This window comes from Ictidomys tridecemlineatus, chromosome 8 (assembly GCF_052094955.1).
Source record: "Ictidomys tridecemlineatus isolate mIctTri1 chromosome 8, mIctTri1.hap1, whole genome shotgun sequence".
Taxonomy (NCBI): Eukaryota; Metazoa; Chordata; class Mammalia; order Rodentia; family Sciuridae; genus Ictidomys; species Ictidomys tridecemlineatus.
In genome coordinates this window covers 26,572,069-26,591,052 of record NC_135484.1, presented here as the reverse complement: position 1 = coordinate 26,591,052, position 18,984 = coordinate 26,572,069, and the positions used below count along the sequence as shown (strand labels likewise).

General features: G+C 43.8%; 1 protein-coding gene across 1 annotated transcript; it reads left to right on the top strand.

Annotated features, from left to right (window-relative positions):
* The first annotated feature begins 2,001 nt into the window (after positions 1-2,001).
* Tnfaip3 (TNF alpha induced protein 3) lies at positions 2,002-18,716 on the top strand. The gene is made up of 9 exons (XM_005329805.5): positions 2,002-2,140; positions 5,776-6,085; positions 9,200-9,390; positions 10,039-10,186; positions 10,355-10,525; positions 11,537-11,717; positions 12,568-13,487; positions 14,144-14,325; positions 15,024-18,716. The coding sequence occupies exons 2-9, from the start codon at positions 5,791-5,793 to the stop codon at positions 15,306-15,308; spliced, it is 2,373 nt and encodes a 790-aa protein (XP_005329862.1). The 5' UTR covers positions 2,002-2,140; positions 5,776-5,790; the 3' UTR covers positions 15,309-18,716.
* Positions 18,717-18,984: the final 268 nt, after the last annotated feature.

The window sequence follows — 18,984 nt, the reverse complement described above, 5'->3', positions numbered from 1 at the left end:
AATGTACATAATAGTGGTATTCACTGTTATATATTCATACATGAATATATCAATATAATTTGGCTAACATCATCACCCAGATCATTTGTGAACAAGAAAAGGACAAACACTAGTGCCAAGGTCTCGGCTTGGCACCAGAATCACGAGGCACTCACAGCTTTGTAGGTTCAAACAGCAATTCTTTATTCCCGCTCTCACAGCGCCTCCACACAGGTCCAGGGGCAAACGCGTTCTGCCGTCTCCCGCACAATCCACCTACTCCACGAGGCTATCTCCAAATCCCATTTCAATCTCACGCGAACTCAACGGGAACAAGCAGCAGGAACACCCTAATCCCAGCAATAATCTTCAACTTCCAACTTCCCTAAAACCCATTATCTTAAACTGGCAACGCCTTAAACTCAAGGAGCCGGTTACTTCCTCAAACCTGATCAGCTCTAAACCCGGATCCGCCTTGGTCCTTGAGCAAGGTCACCTTATTAAAGCATGCATGCAATGTCCCATCGAATGTCCTCTAAGCAGCATGGGGTACGCTTGGCAAGGAAATTTCGATGCGTCATTCCTACTTGGTAATGGCCCTCAGCACACTAGCAGGTATGAAGTTGGAAAAAAATTCAGCCATCAGCTTAAAAAAGCTAGACCAGCTTTGGGACATCAATCACTGCTTTAAACCTCCCTTTGCCAAAAGAGTGACATCCTCCACTAAGACCCCAGCCCAGCCACAGCAGGTCCTTAAGAGGGAGGAGAGTATGTTTTTCTAATTCAATACTTGCAATATAGAGTTTTGACAACCTGACAAGCATGCTTAAGGGGACAATGGCACCTAATAGGCACCTAATATTCACATCTGGAACTAGCTTAGGCATTCCAGGAGTTGAGCCTGGGGGGGGGGCACCTGGGCATAGAAGGCTTCAAAGCAGCAAAAGCATCTTAATGCCTTCCCTCCACAGCTCATGCACCTCCACTACTTATGGGACTGACACCTACCTCCACATGACTCAGGGGTCCTCATGAAGCAAACAGCATGTGCGGTGTGGGGTATGGGGTGAGGGTATAACAAGTATTATTAGCTTTTGGTACCTGGGGATAAACCAACTATCTGGACATCTAAAATAACCCAATAAAGCCCTGGGCAGACAAGACAAAGCCAGTAATGGCTGAAATGATTTTAAACTGAAATGTTTCATTGGGGTGCTCAATAGGGGAAATGGATTGAGTGTAGGATGGGAGTGAGAGTTGTTCTGATTTCTAGTTCTATCTAAGACTCCCCATCACCCCTTCGAACTCAAGGTTGCAGGACCACAGAGTCTGACGTCAGTCACCCGGGCCCTGCATCCTACCCAGTCCTAAGCCTGGGGTTGACAGGAACGATGAGCTTGGGGACCACGCTTATTTTTCTCGAAATCCCCTCTTGGGCCCTAACTAGGCTTCTCCCTTAACAACTCATCACGTGCACGGCGCAAACTTTTCAAACCCGTCCTCAGGCCTGCGGTCCCCTGCACTGGGTGGTTTTTAGGGTTTTCTCTCTTTCTTATTTCCCTCCTTCTTCGCCACGGTTGATTCTGCAGAAAAAGCTGCGAAAAAAAGAACCCATTTGATTTCCAGTTCCCATCACCGCGATTTCCACATGGATGTGACGTTGAGGCCAGCTTCCGAAATGCCCAGGTGACTCACGCGGGGACACCCCGGGGCGGGGCGCAGGAGTTTCTCCCGGCGGCCGACTGAGCGGGGCGAGGCGGGGCAGCCGGCCAGGCAGCTCGGTGGCTGCCTTCAGCGCCCCCTGCGCCCTCTGGTGGCCCACGACGTGCCACGCGGGCTCCGGTGCCGGGCTGGGCATCACGTGACTGGAAAGTCCCCGGTGGAAATCCCCTGGTTGGCTGGTACAACAGCAGGCAAAGAGGAAACTGGGCAGTCTGCAGCCGTCGCGGCGGGCGGAGCACAACGAGTTCCGAGCCCGCGGGGGCGGAGCGACGAGAGCGGCCGCCGGAGACGTTCACACCCCCGGCCAAGGAGCGAGCCCGAGCCCGGGCGTCCATGGGGCGCCTCCTTGGCCTGACCCTGACCGCGACCCCAGACTGCAGCGCGCGCCTGTCCTGACCCGGACCTGGGATTTTGCTGGAGGATCCCGCGGCCCGAAAAGGTAACCGCGTCGCTTTCCTGCGCAGGGTGCAAGGGCTCACCGCGGGCGAGGACTGCGGGTGCGTGCGGGGCGACAACTCTCGGGCCGGCGGTGTCTCTCTCTGGCATTGGTCTTGCAGAGGTCCTGGAGAGGAGTTAGTTCGCCGTTTGTGCCCATTTGGGTTTTCAAGTTCATGGAGTTGAGGTCGCCGTGTCAGATGTTGGAGTGACAGCCTGCTAGCTGTTTCTGATAATGCAGAAAACTTAAGTTGCAGCTGGCTATTGAAGAGTCTCCCCTCGGGCCCTTTGGTCTGGTGGTCGTTGGTGCTTTGCTACTTTGGGTGTCTATTTTGGAATCCAGCACTGCATGCTCATAGCCACGTAGACCTTGCAGAAGCACTGTGGTTTCTTCGCAGATTGTGCAGAACCAGCCCAACCGGGATGAGTGTCTCAGGGGCAGCCAAATCCGGTGGGCGTGGGGAATCTGCAGTCAGCTAACGTTCCCAGGGAAGCTTCCATATACTGAGAGCTCTGTGCAGGGGGTGGGTCAGGGCATGAGGTTTATCTTTTCCAGTTGCAACTGTGTATGAGAAGTGTACTCGTAGAAGTGGGTCGCTGGCTTGCATTTTGCGGGTTCACTTGAGGAGTAATGTGCAGGTTCCCTGCTCCGTCCCCAACCGCACACTTTGACAGTCTTTGTCAGTCCAGGGTTGTCCCACATCCTGCCACCTGGCCTCTCAGGAAAGCAGTGGTATTAAGTAAGAAAGGCGTTCAGCTCTTTTTAAGTCTGCTTTTTTTTTTCAGTTCTTTCCTTGGAAAGCCAGTCTGATCAAGTGTCTGAGGGCAGCATTTTTGGGAGAATCATTGTTAATTAAAAAGAGTCTTCTGTACCACGATTCTAGTCATGTCTCATATGTGAGCCAGCTAATGCTCTATTCTCCTTGTCTAAGGTGCTTCTTGCATTTTTTTGCAGTTCTTTGTACAGTTTTTGGAGGGGTACTTCCCAACAGTTGAGTGAGGTGTTTGTTTACAAATAAACCATAAATTTCTACATTGCAGAAAAAAATGTCTGCCCAGAGTGGAAAAAATAAAACAAGGGGTGGGTGGGGGGGACTTTAATGAGTCAGTTCTGTAGAATTTTATTGATCCTAGTGATCAAAATTGGAAAATTCTTTTTAAGTAAGACAGTGAAGTAACAAGTGCTTTAAAAAAAAAAAGGGTTTTTCCTTCCCTAAGGACATTACAGTCATGTGTTGGAAAAATGTATTCTTTATTATTAAGTGTGGAGAAGTCGAAGAACTGGAAACTTGGGCAGTGGGTTTTGATTTGTTTTCAGTAGGCAGTTTGTAGTCCATGCAAGGCTAAATCTATGAATGATATCATAATTGGCTATTGAATATATTGACACTTGTATAACTTCCATATAAGCAATTTAGATCTTTACTGAAAGATGTTTAGGCCCAGAAGAGAAGAATAGAAGTCAGAAAAGCAAAAAGGGGCAATACTAATTTGTTTAAAATCTTCCTACTGCTATTCTGCTTCCATCTTTAGAGTGGCAACTAGCATAGATGTGGGGGTACGGGAATAGGAAGGGACAGATATTAGGAGATCTTCTAAGCAAAGCTCAGCTCCAATGTGGCTGTGGGATCTGGGCTAGACCAGTACCTCCAGTGTTTTAGCTGCAGCCCAAGATGTTTGTATGATTTCAAGGAGGGGGATAAGTCAGCTCTGATTTTTAGCCCCAGTGCCAAGCATAGTGTTTGGCCAAATTAGGTGGTCAGGCAGTGCTTGTTTGGTAGATTCCATGGATGGATAGATAGATTAATGCTGTTATGAAAGAGCCTTGCTACACTACAGAGATTGTGTGTAGGGGGCAGTGGGTAGAGAGAAAGGTATTTTTGTCTCATCATTGTGTCTGTAGCCCTGCTGTGCTTTTGCCCAATTCCACCTATGGGGAATATCTGACATCAAAGGAGGGATCACCATCTGACCCAGAGAATGACTTCTTCCAGGCCTTACCTAGTTATTGGATTAGGAATCCCAGTGCAAACCCTTAGAAGCAACCTGAAGGTCCTCTATGTCCAACCTCTCCTCTTCAAGTGGGTCACAGGAATTTAGACCACGTTATCAGCTGCTTAAGAGAGCCTAGATCCACCCAGGAGAGGTTTCCTGAAGCTCTAGATTTCTTCTCCTTCATCTTACATAGGTTTAACATCTTTCCTACCTGGAGAGTTGCCCTGTCAGATAGCATGATGCAGGAGTGGGATTAACCATTGCTGTGAAACTTCCTAGGGAATCTCTTTATGCTCTGAAGTCATCTTTGTCTTCTTGGAAATTAGGAAGTGTGATCAAGCACCACTCTAAGGGTTGTGAAGCAGAACTGGCTCTCCACACTGCTCTATATTGAGAAGTTCCCACTGTGTCCATCATTCCACACTGTTGGCATGGGCGACAGATGCTGCACTTTGCCCCACACCTTTCATTTGTCCTGCATGGCTCCCTAGCTGAAACTTCTTTCTGGTCTGCTTCTAGATTTTCATTTTCTTCACCTGTTGATTATGCTTGATGATTTCTAGGTGAAGGGCAGAATATTAATTCTTGGGAATGCTGGTTCCTAGAGGACAATGATAAAATTTGGTGGCAGATAAGTTGAAATAATTGAGCTCTGATGTCTGTTCTTGGAAGTGAACATTTATTCACAATTTATTTATTGTGTTATTACTCTTTCTTCTTTTCATGTTGTAAAGTTTGGCAGGGGTCTGAAGGACTGCTGCCTATTTTGCTGTCCTCTTGCCACCCTCCATACTTGGGATTGAACTTAGGAATGCTCTATGACTGAGCCACATCCTCAGCCCTTCTTATTTTGAGACAGGGTCTTGCTAAATTGCTGAGGCTGGCCTCAAACTTGCAGTCTTCCTGCCTTGGTCTTCAGAGTAGCTGGGATTACCGGTGTATGCCACCAAGTCTGGCTTGTTTTGCTCTTAACATTGCAGAGTATCTTGCTGGAATAGGTTTCTTTGTTGATTATAAAGCAATGCAGTTTTGACTCTTTATAAACATTATAATAAACTGTATGAATAAACTTCATATTTTTCTTTGGGGCTAAAGAAGAAACACCGCAGCAGCCTAGATAACAGCCTAAAATTGTAGGATCTTCCATAAAAGATTTACTGTGGAGGGAGTGCAGCAAGGACAGGGATTGAATGGTCGTGTTCTTACTGGAGACGCTGGACTACTCAGGGCTGCTGTGCCCTTAACTGGCTTCAGTGCTTCTAAAATCCAGCAGCTGTTGTGCAGTGGTGGTGTCAGAATGCACTGGGCGCGTAAGTGGGTTTTGTGCAGCAGTACCTGTACCTATTGCTGACAGGCTTGGCTCCCTGACAGATGTTACTGAAAACACGGGTTATTCCCCTCCTCCTCAGTACCCACTCTCCGCCTTCCTTCTCTTGTTTAGACTAATCTTTTAAAGTGATGTAACTTAAAACAGTCCAGTGTGAGTTAATCTCTGGGGCCAGCTAGTATCCTGGGAGTAGAGGTGACTAAGATCTTTTGCCTACAGATTAGGGTAATGACAAGATCAAACACCGGGGTTTCCTGCAGGCAGGTACATAGGAGTACAAAGGCTGCCTAACGGAATGATTTTTCCCTCCTCTTCAGGCCTTGCAGAGCACAATGGCTGAGCAGCTTCTTCCTCAGGCTTTGTATTTGAGCAATATGCGGAAAGCTGTGAAGATAAGAGAGCGAACACCAGAAGACATTTTTAAACCTACCAATGGGATCATTCATCATTTTAAATCCATGCACCGATACACGCTGGAAATGTTCAGAACTTGCCAGTTTTGTCCCCAATTCCGGGAAATCATCCACAAAGCTCTCATTGACAGAAGCATCCAGGCTTCCCTGGAAAGCCAGAAGAAGCTCAACTGGTGTCGTGAAGTGAGGAAGCTCGTGGCACTGAAAACCAATGGTGAGATTGCTCTGTAGTGCTTCTGCTGCCTGGGGAGGGCTTCTCTGGTGCCGGGTCCTTGTTCATGAAGTTTTAATGGCACTAACTATAGCCATCTTTGTATAGAAAGTCTCTGAGGCGTGTGACAGGAGTAGGCTTATTTGATGACTATTTTTATGATAGTATGTCCGAAGCGTATATATTAGACTGCAGAGGGCATTGAGGCCCTAGGAATGCATTTTTAAACACCAAGCCCCAAAGAGGTGGTTAGGTTTCTGATTCTTAACAGCTGTTGAATCATCTGTACAATACCCTTTCCTGGCCAGTAGTGGAAATACTTAAAAAGGTATTTTAAGTTGGAAAGGTATGGTGTGAAAACTGCTTTTACTGTCGTTCCCCATTGTTATTGTGATGTCCTTACACTTCTTGTGTTGGTGGCCTTTTATGTGTTAACCAGTTGAGGACATTTTCCTTTTCCCTTACCTGGATTTTGTTGCCTGTGATTATATCACGATGCTGCTAATAGTTATTTCCTATTCCAAGCTTTACTATTTTATTTTTTAACCATTTCCTTTGAGCAAGAATGTGGACATCAACAGAAACATCCAAGCATACTATTTTATGCAGATGCAAAATTCTGCTTGTTGGATATAGATATTTATTATAATAAGCAAGTAGACTACACAAGATCAACTAAATACTTACAGTCTAGTTGAGAGCAATAATCTTAGGTCCTAATATCAGTGACTAAACTACCCCAATCAAATAATACATCCAAGAGCAGAAAATCCTTGTTGGCAGTAATGATGAGAACATTAACTTAATTAACTTAATTGGTATATTAACTTTGAGTATTTTGGACTTGAGTGACTCAGAGAAATTGGGAGGTGTGGGGATTTGTTTGTTTTGATTCTGGGGGCTCTCATTTATCACCTCAGTATCTTATAGCTTCACCTGTATTCATGAAGCTTGGATTCTTAGAAGCTCAGGTCAGAAGGAAACTAGAGATAGGAATTGTCTACGTTGTTATTGGCATTAAATCAAATGGTGCATACAAGTGGGTAATTATGTGAAGGTGTTGTCAAGGGGCTTATAATACCCGATGGTTTGTGGTTTTAACTCTGTCCCATTTTGTTAGAAAAAAGAGATGGAGTTAACTTTGGGCAAATTTGAAATGGGGCCAAAGGGAAAAACTTTATTATCATTAACAGAATTCACATGGTATATACTATTTCCTTAAGAAATGCTTTATTCCTAAGGAAAAAAAGGAATAGAAATAGTAAACACTTATTTTGTAATCCTATGTCAACAAGGATTCAGACTACTAATAAAACTACAAGAGCAAGTGTATTTGGATAACATTGTCTGGGAAATGGATTTTTAGGCTCAGAATTCTTATTTCTCCACTTTGAAGAAAATTTCTTAAATTGCCGAAAAAGGAAGAAAAGCTATTGAGGAAGGGGACAAATGCATTTTCTCCCATGATTTCTATTAGCACCTTTCTTTCTTTTCTTTCTTTCTTTCTTTCTTTCTTTCTTTCTTTCTTTTTTTTTTTTTTTGTGTGTGTGTTTTGTTTTTTTGTTTTTTTTTTATCCTTCCCCCTATAGGAGGTTTTCTTCAAAGGCAGTGGTCTGATTGGGGAGGGGGTGATTCACAAGTTTGCATTTGAGGATATGAGACTGTGGTGAATGAGGAAGGGAGTAGGTGGCATAAAATTGAAACTTCGTGTGAAAAATTCCAGCGTCTATTGGCTGCGGCGATTTCACTTGTATAATGAGTAGCCCTATTCCAGCTCACCCTGACCACACCCACTTGGAAAGTCCAGGGTGCAGTTCGCAGTTTAAATGTCTACACACCAGAACAAAACGTACAATAGCTGTTGCTCAATTGCTAGTCAAATAACTTAGCACTGGGGAATTCCAGATGTTGCTTAGGGAATTTTATACTGGTGCATCTCAATAAAGAACTGAAAGTAAGCACAAGAAGAAGAAAAAAAGCCTTATCTTTGCTCTAGATTTTGCAAAGGGGAAATTTCAACAGAACGCAATCATTGCCACACTTCTGCCAAGACACAGGGCTTGAGTGATCTGTTGTTCATTGGTGATCATGCTTACTTAGTAGTTTTCTAAGTGTATAAATTGAAGGAAAACTGGCTGTGGATATGTATTTGAGGTTTTTGTTTTGTTTGTTTTTTTTTTATAGTTCGACTATAATTAGACTTTGATAAATTTCAGATAGCTTTATTGCCTTACTTAGAGAATAATTTAAGAAAATAGTTTAACTTTTTTTTTTAAAAAAAAAAAAAACCTATCTTGCACTTGCCAAAGGAGATTAAGAATTTTTGTTTCTATATTAAACATTCTCCCAAAATGTTCATTGTTTGGGAGTTGGAAAATAGTGCAGTCTCTTGAGTCATGAGTTTTAACATGGAGAAGTCATAACTTAATGGAAGAAAATTAGACCTATTTTTTTTTCTCAAAATGCAAACCCCAAACACTGAGTTATTTAAAAAAAAAAAAGGTCCCTTAATGCACTCAGGGAACCTGGGGCTGCAGGCTGTGGGTAATTTGGTGTTGTCAATTCCACTGAACAAACCAGGAGAGGAAACTCCAGGTCCCAAAAGCTCCAGCGGAATTGGTCAAGGCATTTACCACTGAGTCATAGCCAGACCTTCCCTGTGTAGTGAGCCCAGCAGAGCCTGCTTCCTGGTTGTGCTTGTTGCCCTTTAGAGAACAGTAGTGACAGTGCCGTAGCCAGCAAACCCAGGACTATTAGAGATAGACTGTAGTGATCATAATTCAGTGTTCTCATTTCTAAAAGAGGAAAAGTACCTGGAGACCTTAAGGAATTTCCTCAAGGTCACCTTATCCAGGTAGGAGGAGAGCCACGCTGGAACCCAGGTCCTCTGGCCCATTTGCCTTGTTGGAGCTACTCATTATAAGGAAGAATGAAGAGAATTACTTTTCCCCTATAGCTGTATTACCTTGTTGCACATCATCAGTTGGCCCTTGACTTAGAAATCAAACCATTCAGCCCGCTGTGGGAGCAGTCTGCCTCGTTCATTCTGAAAACCTGTGCAGTGCCTTAAGTGCAGATGATTTAACCTTGCTTCTCATGACTCCCTTCTGTCCTCAGGTGATGGAAATTGCCTCATGCATGCTGCTTGTCAGTATATGTGGGGTGTCCAGGACACAGACCTGGTCCTGAGGAAGGCACTCTTCAGCACTCTCAAGGAGACTGACACACGCAACTTTAAATTCCGCTGGCAGCTGGAATCTCTGAAATCTCAGGAATTCGTGGAAACGGGACTTTGCTATGACACTAGGGTATGTTCTGTTCCTCTGTGAAGCATCTATTGACAGTTCCATGGTGGGTGAAGAGTTCTCTGGGCCAGTCCCTGTGCCAGAGGAGCAAATGACTTACTAGGTCACATGAATTTGGGTAAGCCAAGCATACTCAGTGGAAAACACCAGAAACCTCCTGTGGGATTAACCCAAGGATCATGACTCTGTTCCGAGGCTTTGAGGTGCAGATTCCCAGCAGTGTTTTAGGAGTTCTTCCAGTCATGGCCTTCCTGTTGTTTTTCAGTAGTGCCCTTCACGTGCACTACTGAGCCTCCCAAATAAAAGCAGACTCATCACTTTACCATTCTTGGTCACAAGTTTGGAATTTTTGTTGACATTTGGATGAGGGGCTTCAATGTTATGCCTCACCAGGGATTTTTTTTGAAAGCAGGTGCTGTCCCCCGCTTCCCCTGGTTTTGAGTTTGCTCTGTAGTGGAAAAGAGTAAAGGAAGAAAACCAAAATGGGGGGTGGGGATGATCATTTGAATGGTGATTTTAAGAAAGGGGAAAATATAAGATGAGTTATATAAATGAATAATTGTAGAGTAATACCAGAATGACTGTTTGGTGCAGAGTACATTCAATTGTGCCTTTGTTTTGTTTTGTTCCTCCTGACCCCTCTCCCCTTAGAACTGGAATGATGAATGGGACAACCTTATCAAAATGGCATCCACAGACACCCCAGCAGCCCGAAGTGGACTTCAGTATAATTCACTGGAAGAAATTCATATATTTGTCCTTTGCAACATCCTCAGAAGGCCCATCATTGTCATTTCAGGTGAGATGCCTGCAGATCATTTATTTGTATTTAAGGGCTTTTCAGCGTTAATGCTTTGATTCCTAGGAAATACCCACATTCCCAAAGTTACTTCAAGTAACAGTAGCCAAATGGAATTTGATGAAAGTCACCTGAGGGCCTTGTTTTTCTTTCTCTTTCCTTAAACAGATAAAATGCTGAGAAGTTTGGAATCAGGTTCCAATTTCGCCCCTTTGAAAGTGGGTGGAATTTACTTGCCTCTCCACTGGCCTGCACAGGAATGCTACAGATACCCCATTGTTCTTGGTTATGACAGCCAGCACTTTGTACCCCTGGTGACTCTGAAGGACAGTGGGCCTGGTGAGCAAACATCATCCATTCACATTCATAACTTCTGCTAGATATTAGAACATCAGGCTTTGTTCTTTTGCTCCTAATTGAAAATAGTCTAATTTAAGTATACTATTTTTATTTCACTACATTATTCTGTCATTTGCTTTAGCTAGTACAGGTTGAGCATCTCTTATCTGAAATTCTTGGAACCAGAAGTGTTTCAGATTTTAGTCTTTCAGATTTTTTAATATTTGCATGGACTTTACCAGTTGAGCATCCCTAATCCAAAATCCAAAGTGCTCCTCCAAAGTCCACTTCAAAGTCTCAGATTGAGGAACATTTCAGATTTTGAATTTTTATATTAGAATTACATGACCTACAATAGTAATACAGTAGAATAATCATAATACTCCTATATCTTTTTGTGTATGATACTGTTAGCACATTAATCACAAGTAGGTTAAATACACACACACATATCCTTACCACCATCACTCTTAATACCTGCAGATGAAGGTACACAGTGTCTTCAATATAATGCCTGGCATGGAGCAGGTGAATAAATATCTGTGAGGTTAGCTGTTAGGATAGTCATATAATGTGTAATAGGCACTGTGCTGAGTGCTTTGGGTACATTATACCTTTCCATTTCATCATTATGGCATCTTTGTGAGATGCAGGAATAGGTAGCTTTATTTTATAGATGAGGCAGTTAGAACTCAGGAGGGATTATAAATAACCTGCCTAGTGTCACATAGCTTGATAGTGACAAAGTCATACTTCAAATTCAGGTCAGTCTGATTCTGCAGTCTGGCTAATGTTGTGTGAGCTCCCTGGAACATAATCCTTATGTTAGTGTTTAGTGTACTTTGTTTTCCCATTTGGGCTTAACTATGCCTAGATGTTACTTTTCTCCTCTTCAAATTGTATGCTTTCTGCATTTTCACAGTTTAATCATTCTATACATACGACCTTACATGCAGCCTCTTTTAGTTGAATAATATTTTACTCACATGCTGTTTTTTTTCCCCCTTTTAGAAATCCGAGCTGTACCACTTGTCAACAGAGACCGAGGAAGATTTGAAGACTTAAAAATTCACTTTCTGACAGAGCCTGAAAATGAGATGAAGGACAAGCTCTTAAAAGAGTACTTGATGGTGATAGAAATCCCGGTCCAAGGCTGGGACCACGGCACCACTCATCTGATTAATGCTGCAAAGTAAGCCGTTTATATTTAGCACCTTCTTTGTCATCTGTGACTGCCTTTACTTTAGCCACATAAGCTGCTGCCACTCCAAAGCTCAACCATAAAGTTTTTGAGAACTTGAAATGTATGAGATGGGGGCTGGAGGCAGAGCTCAGTGCCAGAGCAGTTGCCCAGCATGCTCAACACCAGGCCCTGGGTTCCATCCCCAGCACCACAAAAATAAACCACAAAAGAAAACAAGAAAATGATGCCCGCACATTACAAGAATCCATTTCTCAAAGTGGAGATTAACAAGAAAGTTAGTAAACAGAAGTAAACAGACAGTGCCTATGGGCATGCTCACCTCTTAGTTACTCATGGCAGGGAACTTCAATAGAGATCAGACAAGAGTTTGAAATCAATAACAGCAAAATACAGAATGCAGAGTTCCAAAGTTGTTTGTATGGTAGAGTAGACCAGCCCAAATGAATAGCCTGAGTAATGTTTCACTTAACATTTGATCTCTGAGAAGTTAAAAAGTAAAACTAATGTTTTAGAAGGAACCCTGGAGTAGCAAGATGTAGAGTTGGCTCTTTCTTTAGCGTTACCTGTAATTCGGGGTACACAAAGATAGAGTAAATGAGACTGTGAACTGTTAGAAATAATGAAGTCTTCTTAGCTGACTAACTGGCCTCGTCTTTCACTCGAACGTATGTAGGCAATGTGTTGGATGCAGTTATGTCATCAGTGCGTTGCAGTGATTTTGGTGAATGGCCATAAAGTTGTTGCCAGGATCCACATTCTGAAACTGCCCGGGGCGTGGTAATGAGGTAAAAGTCTTGGGTGTCATTTCGTTATCTCACGTTTTCCATTTGGGCTTCAGGTTGGATGAAGCTAACTTACCAAAGGAGATCAACCTGGTAGATGATTACTTTGAACTTGTTCAGCATGAGTACAAGAAGTGGCAGGAGAACAACGAGCAGGGGAGGAGAGGGGCACGCTCGCAGAACCCTGTGGAACCTTCTACACCCCAGCTTTCTCTCATGGATGTAAAATGTGAAACGCCCAACTGCCCTTTCTTCATGTCTGTGAACACCCAGCCTTTCTGCCATGAGTGCTCAGAGAGACGGCAGAAGACCCAAAACAAACTGCCAAAGCTGAACTTCAAGCCAGGCCCAGATGGGTTGCCCGGGGTGGCACTTGGGGCCTCTCGGGGAGAGGCCTACGAGCCCTCAGCCTGGAACCCCGAGGAGCCAGCTGGAGGGCCTCATTCAGCCCCACCAACAGCGCCCAGCCTTTTCCTGTTCAGCGAGACCACCGCCATGAAGTGCAGGAGTCCCGGCTGCCCTTTCACGCTGAATGTGCAACACAATGGATTCTGTGAGCGTTGTCACAGTGCCCGGCAGGTCAATGCCAACCACACCACAGACACCACCAGGCATTTAGATCCTGGTAAGTGCCGAGCCTGCCTCCAGGACGTTACCAGGACATTTAATGGGATCTGCAGTACTTGCTTCAAAAGGACTACAGCAGAGCCCTCCTCCAGCTTAGGTTCCAGCCTCCCTCCTTCCTGTCACCAGCGGTCCAAGTCAGACCCCTCACAGCTCATCCAGAGTCTTTCCCCGCACAGTTGCCACAGAGCTGGAAACGATGCCCCCTCTGGCTGCCTCTCCCAAGCCTCAAGGACTCCAGGGGACAGGACTGGGACCAGCAAGTGCAGAAAAGCTGGCTGTGTGTATTTTGGAACTCCAGAAAACAAGGGATTTTGCACGCTGTGTTTCATCGAGTACAGAGAAAACAAACGTGAGTGAAACGATAGATTTTCCTAATGCAGCAGCTGCTGCCTGGAAGGGGTTTTGTTCCTGAACTTCAAGAAAGGAAAGCCTGCCTGAGTGCCCAGGTGGAATGGGCAGAGCCCACTGCTTTTCCAGCAGCTTGCCCTTGGTGACACTCATGGTGCCTCTGCCAGGCGCACAGGGAAGCCGTAGGCACTGTGAGACAAGCAGCTCTTAGCTGCCCCCCCTGCCAGAAATCCAAAGTACCCTCATGGATAGTTGATGGCATTGTGTTTTCATAAGGCTATTTGGTGCCTGGCATTTATAAGATAGAGTTTAAGCTAGACTTTTTCAAATGTGAGAAACTCAAAATCTGAAAACCTAGAGAGAGGGCAATCGCCACTGACACTATAGGAGAACATATGTGGTTTGGAATCTCTATTTCAAGAGAAGAGGGGCAGTTCATGTCTGCTGTTTATTCTGTGTGACTGATCACTGTTCCAATAGCAATCCGTAAAGCCAAAGATGTTTAGTGATGATTTTATTATTTTGCTAAGTTTATAAATGTCTAGTCTCAAGTCTATTGAAGGCTATCCTAATCTTTACTTAGAATCCATTTCCTTCTGTGTCAGTGTCTGCCTAGCGGCCCAGACATGGTACTGAGTAGCATCGACTCTCTTATAGATTTTGGCGCTGCCTCAGGGAAAGCCAGTTCCACAGCCTCCCGGTTCCAGAACGCTGTTCCGTGCCTAGGGAGGGAGTGCGGCACCCTTGGAAGCACCATGTTTGAAGGATACTGTCAGAAGTGCTTCATTGAAGCTCAGAACCAGAGATTTCATGAAGCAAAAAGGACTGACCAGCAACTGGTAAGACATTTTTTTAAGGAGCGTGTGCATGTCGGGTCCCCTTAGCTGGAAGTTTCTCCCAGCTATGTGACAAGCAGGCTCTCCTTCCTGCCAGTCTGTCTTCCCATGACAAAGGATTGCTTAAGAAAGTCTGTTGAAAGAACCTGGAGAAAAATGTCGACATCACCAGGTTGGAAGGACTGTTTGTTGTCCGTCTGCATGAACCAAGTTAGAATTTGTTTTTGAAAAGCCAATAAAATTAGCCATAAAATAAAAATGCTTCCAGCATCCAGAAAGCCAGATGGGCATGAGAATTTCGACTGATTTGTAGCAGAAGCACAGACATCTAAAAAGCAGACTTCTTAAATAATCCTTTATCATAAGCCAGAAAGAAGGCAGAGCCTCACAGGTACTCCACTTAAAAGCATATCAGAAAAGCAAATGGTGACAGATGTGTTGCCTGTTGTGTGCACAAGGGCTGAGGAGCTATCCATGGTGATTCCCGGGGAAGCACTCCTGGCCAGTTTACAGTCCTTTCAGGATCAGTAGCTCCCCATGCCCTCCTTGGGGCCAGGTCAGCTGCCTTGAGATTTGGAGGAAATATTCCCACTGCTATGTGCCTGTGTCCCTTGTTCTCAGGCAGAATGAGCCCAAATGACAGCTTACTGTGTTCTTCCAGAGAAATGAGAGCAACAGTTCTCTCTGTTCTTCCCACACAGAGATCGAGCCAGCGCAGAGATGTGCCTCGAACCACACAGGGCGCCTCAAGGCCCAAGTGTGCCCGAGCTTCCTGCAAGAACATCCTGGCCTGCCGCAGTGAAGAGCTCTGTATGGAGTGCCAGCACCTCAGCCAGCGGGTGGGCCCTGGGACCCACCGGGGTGAACCTACTCCTGAAGAGCCCCCCAAACAGCGCTGCCGGGCCCCTGCCTGCGATCACTTTGGCAACACCAAGTGCAACGGCTACTGCAATGAATGCTTTCAGTTCAAGCAGATGTATGGCTAAGCAGAAACATGTGACCAGCTCCACCAAGAGGGGCCGCAGGCCACCAGCCAGAGTGGTGCTATGCTCCAAACCCCTGGATGCCATGGAAGGGGCGGGCCCTGGGACAGTGGCCTTGAGGGTGTCTTCAAGCAAGGGAGGGAAGATAAGCTCTTCGTCATGACTGTGATTCAGGGATTTGGTAACCAGGAATATTCCCAAGCAGCCTCAGAGCAAAGCTTGTGACTAGCAGTGTGTTCTGTCAGATTCAGCCCCAGCCTCTCGTTGCTCCTCTCCTGCCAAGCAGAGGGCTGGGACAACTTTGGACTTGGAATGTGTGCTAGGACTAGCAGTAGCCCCTACCCTCCACCCGCCAGGACTGCTTTATCATCTTGCAAAAACAGAAAAAGACACATGGACAGACGGTCAGGAGGCCCAGAGCCATCCCACCTGCCCTCCATCAGCATTTTTCAGAGTTGTGAAGTTGAATCCTCAAGGCACAAAAAGCCCTCTGCAAGTGCTTGCAGAAGCTCAGGGAGAATTCACGTATTCACAAAGTATCAGTAGTTCATGGTTGTCCCCACCTATTTGGCACCTTTCTATCTTTTTTTTTTCCTTTGTATTTTAGAGTCTTTTTAAAAATTTGTTCTTTTTAGACATACATGACAGTAGAGTGTATTTTGACATACATACGTGGCATATAACTTCCCATTTTTGTGGTTGTACATGATGTGGAGTTATACTGGTCATGTATTCATAGATGAACATAGGAAAGTTATGTCCAGTTCATTCTACTGTCTTTCCCATTCCCATTTCCCCTCCCTTCCCTTCATTACCCTTTGTCTAATCTAATGAACTTCTATTTTTCTCTCCCTGACCCGGATTAGTGTCTGCATATCAGAGAGAACATTTATCATTTGGTGTTTGGGGATTGGCTTATTTCACTTAGCATGACAGTGTCCATTTCCATCCTTTTACTGACAAATGCCAAATTTCATTCTATTGTGAATTGAGCTGCTATGAACGTTGATGTGGTTGTGTCACTATCTTGTGCTGATTTTAAGTCCTTTGGGTGTATTCTGAAGAGTGGGTAACTGGGTCAAATGGTGGTTCCATTCCAAGTTTTCTGAGGACTCTCCGTACTGCTTTCCAGAGTGGCTACACCAATGTGCAGTCCCACCAGCAATGTTTGAGGGTGCCTTTTTCCCCACATCTTGGAGATAATGCTCTGTCTAATGTGCAGGTGGCAAAGATTTTCTCCCATTCTGTAGGCTTTCTCTTTGTGTTCTTTTTTCCTTTGCTATGAAGAAGCTTTTTAGTTTGAAAGCATCCCATTTTTTGATTCTCAATTTTACTTCTTGTGCTTTAGGGGTCTTGTTGAGGAAGTTGGGAGTTGGGCCTACAGTTTCTTCTAGTGGTCACAGGGTCTCTGGTCTAATGCCTAGGTCCTTGATCCACTTTGAGTTGGGTTTTGTGCATTGTGAGAAATAGAGGTTTAATTTCATTTTGTTGCATATGGATTTCCAGTTTTCCCAGCACCAATTGTTGAAGAGGCTATCATTTCTTTGTATGTTTATGGCACCTTTGTCTAGCATGAGATAACTGTACTTATTATGTAGATTTGTCTCTGTGTCTTCTATTCTATACCACTGGTCTTCATGTCTGTTTTGGTGCCAATACCATGCCATTTTTGTGACTGTCGCTCTGTAGCACAATTTAAGGTTTGGTATTATGATGCCTCCTGTTTCACTTTTCTTACTAAGGATTGCTTTGACTATTCCGGGCCTCTTATTTTTCCAAATAAATTTCATGACTGCTTTTTCTATGAAGAATGTCTTTGGAATTTTAATAGGAATTGCATTAAATCTGTTTAGTGCTTTTGGTAGTATAGTCATTTTGACTATTAATTCTGCCTGTCCAAAGACATGGGAGATCTTTCCATCTTCTAAGTCTTCTTTGATTTCTTTCTGTAGTGTTCTGTCATTTTCATTTCATACCACTTTGTTAGATTGATTCCCAAATATTATATTAATGAAGCCATTGTGAATGGAATAGTTTTCTGAATTTCTCTTTCAGTTGATTCATCATTGGCATATAGAAATGCAATTGATTTATGAGTGTTAATTTTATATCCTGCTACTTTATGTCTAGCTCCTTTCTAAAAAAAAAAAAAAAAACAGAATCAAGCACAGACTGTGATTCAGAGGCTGCTGATACTGAACATGTTCACATTGAAAATGAGCTGCTCTCTATAGTAAGCACCTCTTAGAAATCAACATTTTAGTGGGAAGACAGATAACTCTGGCTTATCATTGTCTACCCCTCTAAAGAGGTTTGCTTGAACTGAGGTGCATGTAAAAGTGTGAACAGATATAATATACCCTTATATTGTGTATGAGGGATTGTTAATGTTGAAATGTTGCCCAGAGATTTAAGTTGAAAGACTATAATAATAACCTATTTTTTTGGTTGTTGCTGGGTCACAACCTGTATATACAGCTTATTTCATGAACTCAATAGTCATATTCATGTAATTCACTTTATTTATTTTTATTACAAAAATCAATTACATGTTTCTCCTCCTTTGGGGAAAATGCTGCATTGCTTTAGGCAAGCTCCAGACTGCAGTGAGGAGGTGATCTCTTTGATACCCTTTGCTTATTGCCTCCCTCGGAAGGAAGGAATTGCTTCAAGAGTGAATCTAGCAAACTCTCATGCTTTTTCCTATGAAACTCCAGCTGCAGGATAAGAAACTGCTGTCTGTGTTGTGTAGATGCCTCTGAGAATTCTACCTCCTTGGAGAGAAGATGGGGAAAGAGTGGAGACAAGACAGATATGGTGTGTCATTAAGTTTTCTTTGTGTGTGTTCATGCTGTGTGTAGGGTGCTGGGCAGAGACCCTGACATCCCAGCCCCAGGACAGAAAAAAATTAGCAATTGTAAGGAAATTTCTTTCTGCCCTTGGCCTACATCTTTCCTGTGTGCTTTGTGTTATTGTTGTGCTGGCTTTAGGAAAAAAAGGAGGAAAATGCATTTTCCCAGAATTAAAAGTCGGCCGGCCATTTTAGAGGTCGGAACTTAGCACCTGAATATATTGTGACCCATGACTACGGAGTCTTCTATTGTATTCTGACATGTCTTTTTCCCCCAACATAAATCTTTCTGATTTTTTTTCCAAAGATGTCAACTAAACTTCAGTGTTTTCATATAATCCTTTCAAAGTTGATAGCTTAATATTTTGTGTCTATCAATGTTTTCATTCTTAATGTGAAATAAAATTATTTATACTTATTATAGAAACTATTTGAAATTTGCACATTTGGTTTTATCTTATATAATTCTGTGTATCTTTATTGGATTCTACAAGTTTTCCTAAGTAAATGTAACTTTTCCCAAGAGTAAATATTAAAAAATAAATTATTTAAGAACAAAATTTGATGTTTTTCTGTTGATGAATGCTGAAAGGAAAAAAAAAAAAAAGCAGACTTAAACATGAAGACTGCTTTCCACATAACTAACCCCTTTGCTGTACACTTGGGCAGTGAACAGGTCCACCTCTTACACGTGGAGAGGAAGGGAGCTTTTAAAAATTATCACTGTAGGAGAGTAGGCCCGTCTACTCAAGCAGAGCACTTGGATCAAACAGTGAGGACCCAGAAGCCCGTAGGAGAGGGAAAGGTTAGCCTGGGCCCGCTAGGATG

What these genes read in the sequence shown, in the direction of transcription:
- Tnfaip3 (XM_005329805.5), top strand. Translation starts at nt 5,791, where the DNA reads ATGGCTGAGCAGCTTCTTCCTCAGGCTTTGTATTTGAGCAATATGCGG. An exon ending in GACTTTGCTATGACACTAGG is followed by an intron (nt 9,391 to 10,038) that starts GTATGTTCTGTT and finishes CTCTCCCCTTAG; the next exon opens with AACTGGAATGATGAATGGGA. An exon ending in CGAGTACAGAGAAAACAAAC is followed by an intron (nt 13,488 to 14,143) that starts GTGAGTGAAACG and finishes ACTCTCTTATAG; the next exon opens with ATTTTGGCGCTGCCTCAGGG.